Source organism: Musca autumnalis, unplaced genomic scaffold (assembly GCF_047663935.1).
Source record: "Musca autumnalis isolate F117 unplaced genomic scaffold, ASM4766393v1 scaffold_1, whole genome shotgun sequence".
Taxonomy (NCBI): domain Eukaryota; kingdom Metazoa; phylum Arthropoda; class Insecta; order Diptera; family Muscidae; genus Musca; species Musca autumnalis.
Genome location: NW_027411644.1, coordinates 320676855 through 320686716, shown reverse-complemented (window position 1 = coordinate 320686716; position 9862 = coordinate 320676855). Strand labels below are relative to the sequence as shown.

Here is a 9862-nt window from a genome sequence, read left to right as displayed (position 1 = left end):
AACACATCCAACGTTTGGGTAAAGTTTGGTGTTGTGCGTTGAGAAAAAAACAACAATAACAGGGCGACGCCGACACCAAAGTCCAGCGTTGATCTGTTTGGCGGCATATACATATTTCAAATGAATTTGAATTTTTCGGCATCATGCCCAACAGTGTAAAAACGGCCAAAACGACACAAAACTTTACCCAAACGTTGGATGTGTTTTTAGCTTTATGCTAAGATTACATTTACGAAATCCACTCGATTTCATCTGTCAATTCCATAGCTTAAACGTCAAATAAAATCTCAACTGAAATCCATTGGATTTCATTTGACGTTTAGCCTATGGATTTGACAGATGAAATCGAGTGGATTTCGTAAATGTAAACATAGTATTAGTCTTTTATCAGTAAACAACGAAATCCTATGCAAATGCATGGTCGTAGAGAAAATCTGACTAGACAGAAATTCGTTTTATTACAAAATAAAGTGAGTTAGGCCCAGAAATTGTTGCATATCGTGCAAATTTTGACATATTTTTACACATTTGCATAAAATGAGCTTATATGCTGTTTATATTAGAGCTTTTTGCAGGGTTAACCTTCTTTATGAGGATTTGTTTGAAATATGAGCAATGGAATTGACATTTAAAACCCAGTCGGTTTGTTAAATCCGGTTATATATAAACGGGGTGTTATGCAAAAATATATTCAAGGATTTGTGCTCTAAATATCTCACCGAAATGGCTGAAATTTGGTATTAAGTCTTCGTTGGGGGTATAAAACCTTCCACCTGAAATTTCTCGGTATATGTTCACGTCTTCATACAGACCCCATAGGTTGTGGCCTCAATATCTCGCCGAAATGGCTGAAAGTTGGTATTAAGTCTTCCTTGGGGGTAAAAAACTTTCCACCTAAAATTTGTCGGTTTAGGTTCAGTAGTGGGATTATGTAACTCATTTTTGCTGTTATCGATAATTGTCGGTAAAATTAAAATGCTTATAATTTCGATAATTAACGAAAATTATCGGTAAGTTAACGATGAATGTTTTTAAGCTGAGTACACATTGCCACTTTTGAATGACAGCTTGGTTGGTGCTTGCTAGTGTGGCCGTTCATTTTTGTCATTCATCATGCAACCACAAAATGTTTCGACGACAGAGATATACCCTCAGCCTGTGTATATTGAAACAATTTTTCCCATAAAACGTAGGTATTTAGAGGGTTTTAAAAATTTTGAACTCATGAACCGACAAATATGTTGATTAGATTAAAGAGCAGAAGTTTTGCGGGGGAATTACTTAAAAGAATGGATCGACATTGGTCATTATGGAAGTCCATCTACAGCCACTACATACGTTGCCATAGGGGGGTTTTACTCCCTTTGGGCTGTCTGCTTAAGAAGTGTGGTTTTGCCCCAGAAAAAACTTTTACCATCATAATTGAAGCAGCGAATGCAAGTTGCTTCAACAAAAATAAAAGTGATTCGATAGCAGGTCTTAAAGTGAACTTATCCGAAATTTTGTATGGGAGGTACTGGATGAAGTGGACAAATATAGTCCATATTTGGACCTGATCTATATCTCGTAGATATATTAAGATGTGTTAAGTATGGACCAATTCGGCCACTCCCTTCAAAAGTTACCGTACGAATAATTTTTCCGAATATTTTTGAAATTTTGTGGGGGAGGTACCTGATGGAGTGGACCGATATGGCTTATCTTCGAACTTAATTTATGTTTGAACAAAATATTACTAAGGCCAAATTTTGGACCGAATCGGCAGGTCCGTTCGAGAGTTATCTTGCGCTCCAACCACCTCACACGGTGTCATAGGGTTATTTTGCAACTTTGGGGCTATTTTCTCAGGAAGTGTGGACTTGCCCCTGATGAAACTTGTACCGTCGTATGGAGGGCAGTGAATACAAGCTGCTAAAACAAAAATTAAAGCGATTCGAGAGCAGGGGCTGGATTCTTGTTCTTTGAAAATTTGAAATGAAAAATATTTCCTTTATATTTTTTTTCATTTGACAGTTTTCTCCTTTGTAAACGTTTTCATTTCACATTTTCATAAAAACAGAATTGAGCCCCTGGTCCTAAACTGAACTTATCCCAAATTTTGTGTGGGAGGTACCCGAAGGAGTAGACCTATTGAGCCCATATTGGAACCTCATCTAAGTCTGGTACATATTTGACGATGAGCAAAGTATGAACCAAATCGGTTACCCCCTTAAAGAGTTATCGTGCGCACAAATTTTCCGAACTTTTTCGAACTTTTGTGGGGGAGGTACCGGAAGGAGTGGACCGATATAGCCCATCTTCGAACTTAAACTAAGTTAGGGCAAAATATTACGAAAGCCAAAATTTGAACCGAATCGGTTCATCGGTTCGAGAGTTATCGTGAGCTCCAGCCAGCAGGACAGACAGACAGAGGGACGGACATAGCTAGATCGACTCCAAATTGTCTGAAACACATTTCGTCCAAACATACTTGGGGTCTAAAACCATTATTTCGATGAGGCACATTTTCATCGTATCAAAGTGTATATACCCTCCTTAGCCTAAAGGCTGAGGGTATAAAAATAGTAAAAAGTTATAGATTCTTGGAGGACTGGAATATACCAAGTGAGAATCATATTTCATGCTATAAAAACTGTCACTCATAACTGCTAGTGTGTAATCGACCAATCGATTACTTGAATATCGATAAACTATCCATGGAATGCAACACTGTACTACAGTGTACAAAAGAAATAACGGAATAATTTTTGTTTTGCTTTTAGTCATTTATTTCTTTTCGTTTTGTTTTATATCAAAATAGTTAATTATTAAAGAAATTATTTAAATTATTAAGAAACCACAATAAAAAGAAAAATTAGGACATACAAATATAAACATTTAAATACTTCGCTTGTTGTTATTTGTTTAGTGTTTGTGACAGTTTGGGAGAGATTCCCGATTTGATATTCGTTCTCGGTTTGGTAAGTATTCTTGCAAAGAAGAAAACGAATTTATCTTCATTGCCTTCCATTGCTGGCGCCAAAAGATGAGCTTTTTGGAGCCAAAAGTGATTAATTTTGTGGCTTTCACTTGCTCAACATTTTTTCTCTATTGCAGACGGTTGCTGATAGCTGAAAAAACGTTGTACTTCGCATATCTGTGCCATTGGAGGACATAACCTTAAAAGAAGCTGTCTTTGTGAAAAAAATGAAAACATTTAAATCAAAAATGATATATTATCTTAAGATTTCATATCCATCAAATCCAGAGACAGATTGAACTGATTAATCGTCATCAGGTCACAACTATACGGAATAATTTCCAATATCGCGCTCCCTTTGTGTAAATTGTCGTTTTTGCATCCTTTGTCCAAGTTTATTTTTTTAATTCGTTTTTGTTTAATTGTGACCACAACTCGTTTGAATATTTGTGTTCCGTGAAAATTTGTTTCTTTGAAACGTCGCTGTTGTTGTCGTCGTCATCGCGAGTGTTGTCTCTTGTGCAATACGTTAATTACCTGTTTCAATAGCAACTATGGCAACTGCTTCCTTTCCCAGCAATACTCCAACCACACATATCTCTAAAGATGTTGCTTCCTGGAAATCATCCAAACGTTTTTCCGAACGTGATTGTTCCGATTTGGAGGATGACGACACATGTTCATCATCATCCAGTGATTTAGCAATGGATCAGGTCCAATCGAAACGTTTTAAATCCATCATGACTACATCGTCCAGTTCTACGGACTCTTGCTTTGAGTCGCCGGTGAATTTAACTGCCATGCTAAGGCAAAAACGTCTTCTACAATATGAACCACGCTTTCAAGAGATACAAGCGAATGCTGTTCTCTCTCCCATATCGGAGCTGTCAATGAATTTAACTGACGCATCTTTAAATGTTGATGTCGATCATGGCTTTGAAGATTGTACAACACCACTGAAACGTTTACGAAATGGTCTTCTACATGGTGCAGGTGGCGGTCTAAATAATTTAAAGGAGTCTGATGAAGGTAAGTACATACTTATACTTAACATTTTGGATTGACAATCGGTTGGATGGATTCGTACATATGGAATGAAAATATGGTTTCGTTATTCACGTGTACCATTCCCATTCCCAAATTAGTTAGAAACATGAAACTAATTTACGTTTATATGCTGCTACAAAAACAACAACATTCTCAAATGGGCGCAGTGTTAAGAATCGAAAGCACATGTGCAATTCACAGTTACGTTTTGAAAATTACAAAATGTTCGTTTTAAGTCCCCCGATCTCGAATCATGCTTAATATGAAACAAACACCAATGTCAATAGCTTGCACTCAAGCTAAAATGACATCAACCATATTCTGTAAATCCTACGGCTGCGGGTTCTTTCGTACCAGATGCTTTTACGTAGGTTTCATGCTACAACGTGACATGCGAAACAAACAAACGTCATATAGTTTACCATATGCTTATTTTCTAACTATCAGGAACTTAAGGTATGTTTTCCTACTACTTCTGTTATTCCAAGTAGCTGATCAGGGTGAAAATTTTGGATACTTCGCAGTCGGTTTGTAAGTGGCAGCCACCCTTGTGCAGTAACTTTTCCTATTACTATTGTTTTCGGAATTCTTCTACCGTCGGTCAAATAGGAGTTCAGTCTTTCACAAATATCATCATCATACGTTGCGATCTCCATGCCGTCAGAAGGGGCGGAATACAGTAGAGGTAAAGCAGTTCTGGAGATATCACCTCACCTTAGGGAACTCCCTGTTTCACTCTACGGGGTTTGGACTTCTTGTTCCTGAATTCCACGTATGGCTGGCGTCCACACATATAATTGACTATCCACCGTTTCAAGCTTGGCCGGAGGGTTGTCTGCTCAATGTCCTCAAACAGCGTGGAGTGCCTGACAGTATCAAAGACTTTTGATAAGTCAAGCGCCACCATGACTGTTTCATCACACGGCTTATCCTGGTTGAATCCTCGACAAATATGCGAGGAGGTGGCGCGCAGCGCTGTTGTCGTTCTGTGCTGCTTACGGAATCCATGTTGATGATCGGTAACTGGACAGCTATTTCTAACGCTGGGGAGGACTAATGCATCAAGGGTCTTTGCTACGGGTGACAAAATCGAAATCGACCTATACGATTCACTTTTGCTGGTATCCTTGCCTAACATCAGTAGCGGGACCACCATGCCCATTTTCCGGTCTTCGGTAACAATGAGTGTGTATAGCGACATTTTGAGAACTTTAGCAAGGTATTCCCGGCTTATCCAGCTGTTTCAGCATTTCCATGTAGATTTCATCAGGGTCCAACGCTTTGGATGATTTAGTGTTCCTGATGGCATTCGCAACATCATCCACGGTAAACTGCGGCGGTTCATTTTTGGCAGGAAGAGATCTAATGCGACGAAGTACTCTTCTCTTAGCCCTGTCACTCCCGGAGTACTCGATAAACTGTCGATTAAAACAACATCAGCACCTCTTCGCGTCAGTCAACGTAACGTCGCCAAACGTTACTGAGGTCCTATGTTGTTGTTGTTGTAGGAGTATGAAACCTACGTAGAAGCATATTTTTGATGCTGGGTTGGCAGCCGCTGGCCGAAACACTATGGTCACGGGTCAATCTGGTACGAAAGAACCCGCTGCCGTGGGAGTCACTTAATCGTTGTCTACAATCCGGATACAATATCCAACATTTTCAGATAATACGGCCATATGTCCCACTTTGCCCTACAACCAACCTGCTAACTTCCAGTATCAGCTCCCTTACTCTGGGATTACTGCTCATTACGTTCATGTGCTCACTTCGGGTAATCGACCATCAGCTATATGGCGGCGATCGGCTGCAGTAGTGGTGATGTCTCGGAATGTCCTTTCTGTCACTCGAACTTCAGAAGAGTTGGGCAGATCTCTAAAGCGGTGATTAGTGAACTGTCTGATGCTAAGGCAATTAGCTTTCTCATGATTGATGAAAGTGCGGCGCACAGTGGTTCAAAATCATTTTTTCCTGGTGAATATTCTCTGTAACTACAACGGATAGAGATATTTTCGTAATTATTTTTTGTTATACAGATAAAACAATCAGATTTCCGTTAAAACGGTGAAATTCGGTCTAGTAGTTGCAGAGGAATTCAATGTCAAAATTAAACTTTTGTAATTTTTTACTATTTTCATTAAAATATGAGTGTTTTGCATTTTTTACGTCTTCATATATATTACAAATGGTCAATCAAACCCCATCCAAAAACTATTAAAATACAAAAAAAAAAAAAACTTTTTCGAAAAAAATGTTTTCAAAAAATAAAAAATATATATATTTTTTAAAAAATAAGAAAAAAAATAATTTTATTTTAAAAACAAGTAAGCCAAGGATATACTCGGACGTGGCCGACCATGTGATACCCTACACCTTTACCACTGGGAATTAGCTTTTCACAAATCAAAATCGGCTACTCTGCCGATATATGTCCTCAAAGAATTAAAATATCGACCAAAAATAAAATTTGTATATTTTTCATACAAAAGTAATGGTCCATTTCACCCGCTAAATAATATCAGGTTATCATTCAAAATTGTAGGCATCTTCTTTGACCTAAACTCTTACCCGGTGAAGCTTTCCGTGACTATTGGGGTTAAATTGCGACCTCTAACGAGTTTATGATTACACTATATACGAATAACTGAAATTATTGGGATGTAACTCTGTTATCTGATCATAGGTTGTATATTAACAAGTAAAAAAGTATCAGTCGGCTTTGCTGACAGAGATATACCCTCAGCCTGTGTATATTGAAACAATTTTTTCCCAAAATACGTATGTATTTAGGGGGTTTTAAAAAATTTGGGCGTTTGAACAGACAAAAATGTTGATTAGGATTAAAGATCAAAAGTTTTGCGGAGGAGATACTAAAAGGAATGGATCGACATTGACCGTTATGGAAGTGGATCTCCAGCCGCAACATATGGTGCCACAGGGGGTTTTTACACTCTTCGGGCTGTTTGCTCAAGAAGTATGGACTTGCCCCTTTTACTATCGTAAATGAGAAAAAGAATTAATTAAATATCACTATAAATGGCCTTCGCCTTAATAAGGCAAAAATAAAAAAAATCAAAGTGATTCGATATCTGGTCTTAAAGTGAACTTATCCGAAATTTTGTGTGGGAGGTATCGGATAGAGTGGACAAATATAGTCCATATTTGAACCTGATCTATATCTGGTAGATATATTAGGATGTGTAAAGTATACACTAATTCGGCCACTCCCTTCAAGAGTTACCGTACGTACGAACAATTTTTCCGAACATTTTTGAACTTTTGTGGGGGAGGTACCTGAAGGAGTGGACCGATATGGCTTATCTTCAAATTTAAACGAGAGTTTTCGTGCGCTCCAACCACCTTACACGGTGTCAAAGGGGTTTTTTGCAACTTTCATGCTATTTTCTCAGGAAGTATGGACTTGCCCCTGATGAAACTTGTACCGTCGTACGGAGGGCAGTGAATACATGTTGTTAAAACAAAAATCAAAGCGATTCGAGAGATGGCCCTAAACTGAATTTTTCCGGAATTTTGTGTGGGAGGTACCCGAAGGAGTGGACCTATTGAGACCATATTGGAACCTCATATTACTCTGGTATAAAGTTTACACTATACAAAGTATGGACCAAATCGGTCACTCCCTTCAAGAGTTATCGTGCGCACAAACTTTCCGAACATTTTCAAACTTTTGTGGGGGAGGTACCGGAAGGAGTGGGCCGATGTAGCTCATCTTCGAACTTAAACTAAGTTTGGGCAAAATATTACGAAAGCCAAAATTTGAACCGAATCGGTTCATCCGTTCGAGAGTTATCGTGCGCTCCAGCCAGCAGGACAGACAGACGGACAGACAGACGGACAGACAGACGGACAGACAGACGGACAGACAGACGGACGGACATGGCTAGATCGACTCCAAATTGTCTGAAACACATTTCGTCCAAACATACTTGGGGTCTAAAACCATTATTTCGACGAGGCACATTTTCATCGTATCAAAGTGTATATACCCTCCTTAGCCTAAAGGCTGAGGGTATAAAAATTTTCACACAAAAGTTTTGTCGCCATCTCAAATTGCAAGCTTCTTCTCTGTCGTATACTCTTACCTTATATAAAGTTTCGCGTTGATCGGACTATTATTGCAACCTACAGAGCCGCTAGAAAATTGAATAAATATTATGTTTTTGGTCCATTTCACCCCCTAAATATTTCTCGATCATCACCAATAAGAATAGGGATCTATTCTGGCCTGAACACGACCTCCATACAAAATTTCGTGACGATCGGTCCATAATTGCGGCCTGGAGCGTGTTTAAAATTTATAATGAACAGACGGACGGACGGACACACATCTCAAAATCGCTTCGCTTCGAGATATGAAGATTGGTATACCACATTGGGGGTCTCCGACGAATATTTCGCGGTGTTACATGAATTTTTACCAAAACAAACTTATAATACCCTTTCCACATTGTGGTGTAGGGTATAAATAGAAAACAAGTGGGAAAAGGCTATAGTCGGTACGGGGCCGACTATGTGATACCCTACACCTCTACCTCTGTGCATAATCTTTTCACTCGAAAACATTTCTTTTAGGGAGATACGAAAGTTTTCACCTATACGGCTTTTATACCAAATGACTTAAGGCGAACTGAACCAAAATAATTAATATTTAATTTTATATTTGACTACTATCGACATCACCTATCTCTGTGAGAAAATTTCGTGATGATCCGATTAAAATTCCGACCTGTAGTGTGATATCAGAAAAAGTGGAAAAAGGGATGCATTGCCGACTATTGCGATATCTCTATTAGTTGACCACCTACGCCAACCTACTTTGCATAATTTTAAAGATTCGATTTTCTACTTTCTTAGTCAGGCTTTGCTTTTGAAGGTCCCCAACCAAAGGTGTGATATCCGTCATTATTATTAAAATCGCAAAAATGAAAAGTTGGGTTCTATTAACGACTAATGCGATATCTTCGTTGTTTGATCACCTACGAGAACCTACTTTACATCATTAGAAAGGTGATATTTTCTACTTTCATTGTCAGCATTTGCTTTTGGTATACCCCATATAGAAGCTGAGACATTCGCTTTGGAAAATAACGTTGTATTTTTTATGCAAATAAGTTGTTTGCCCATTACGACCCCTAAATATTATCCGACCATCACCAAAATCAATAGTATTCTTCATCTGTGAGACCCCCATTAACCCTCAAATTTTCGTGACGATCCGATCAAAATTGCTATCTGTAGCGTGATTTCCAAAAAAATAGAAAAATGGGAAGTATAACCGACTATTGCGATATCTCCGTTATTTGGTTACCTACGCCGACCTAGTTTGCATCATTGTAAAGATGGGATCTTCTACTTTCATAGTCAGGCTTTGTTTTTGGAAAGTTTCCAACCAAAGCTGTGATATTCGTCATTATAATTAAAATCGCAAAAATGAAAATTTGGGTTTTATTTGCAGTTATTGCGATATATTCGTTGTTTGATCACCTACGAGAACCTACTTTACATCATTAGAAAGGTGATATTTTCTACTTTCATTGTCAGCATTTGCTTTTGGTATACCCCATATAGAAGCTGAGATATTCGCTTTGGAAAAAAACGTTGTCTTTTTATCCACATAAGTTTTTTGCGCATTCCGACCCCTAAATATTATCCGACCATCACCAAAATCAATAGGCTTCTTCCCCTCCGGGACCCCCATCAACATCCAAAACTTCGTGACGATCCGATCAAAATTGCGACCTGTAGCGTGATTACAAGGTTTAGATGGACAGACGGACGGACGGACGGACGGACGGAAACACATAGCCAGATCGACTCAGCTCGTCGAGACATTCA

General features: G+C 38.6%; 1 protein-coding gene across 1 annotated transcript in view; it reads left to right on the top strand.

Annotated features, from left to right (window-relative positions):
- Positions 1-2718: 2718 nt before the first annotated feature.
- The window catches only part of stg (string), a 792650-nt gene continuing 785506 nt past the window's right edge, over positions 2719-9862 (top strand). Inside the window, exons 1-2 of the mRNA XM_073962519.1 lie at positions 2719-2960; positions 3097-3988. Of these exons, the coding sequence (XP_073818620.1) occupies positions 3514-3988 (475 nt within the window). The 5' untranslated portion in view covers positions 2719-2960; positions 3097-3513. The remainder of the gene's footprint in view (positions 2961-3096; positions 3989-9862) is intronic.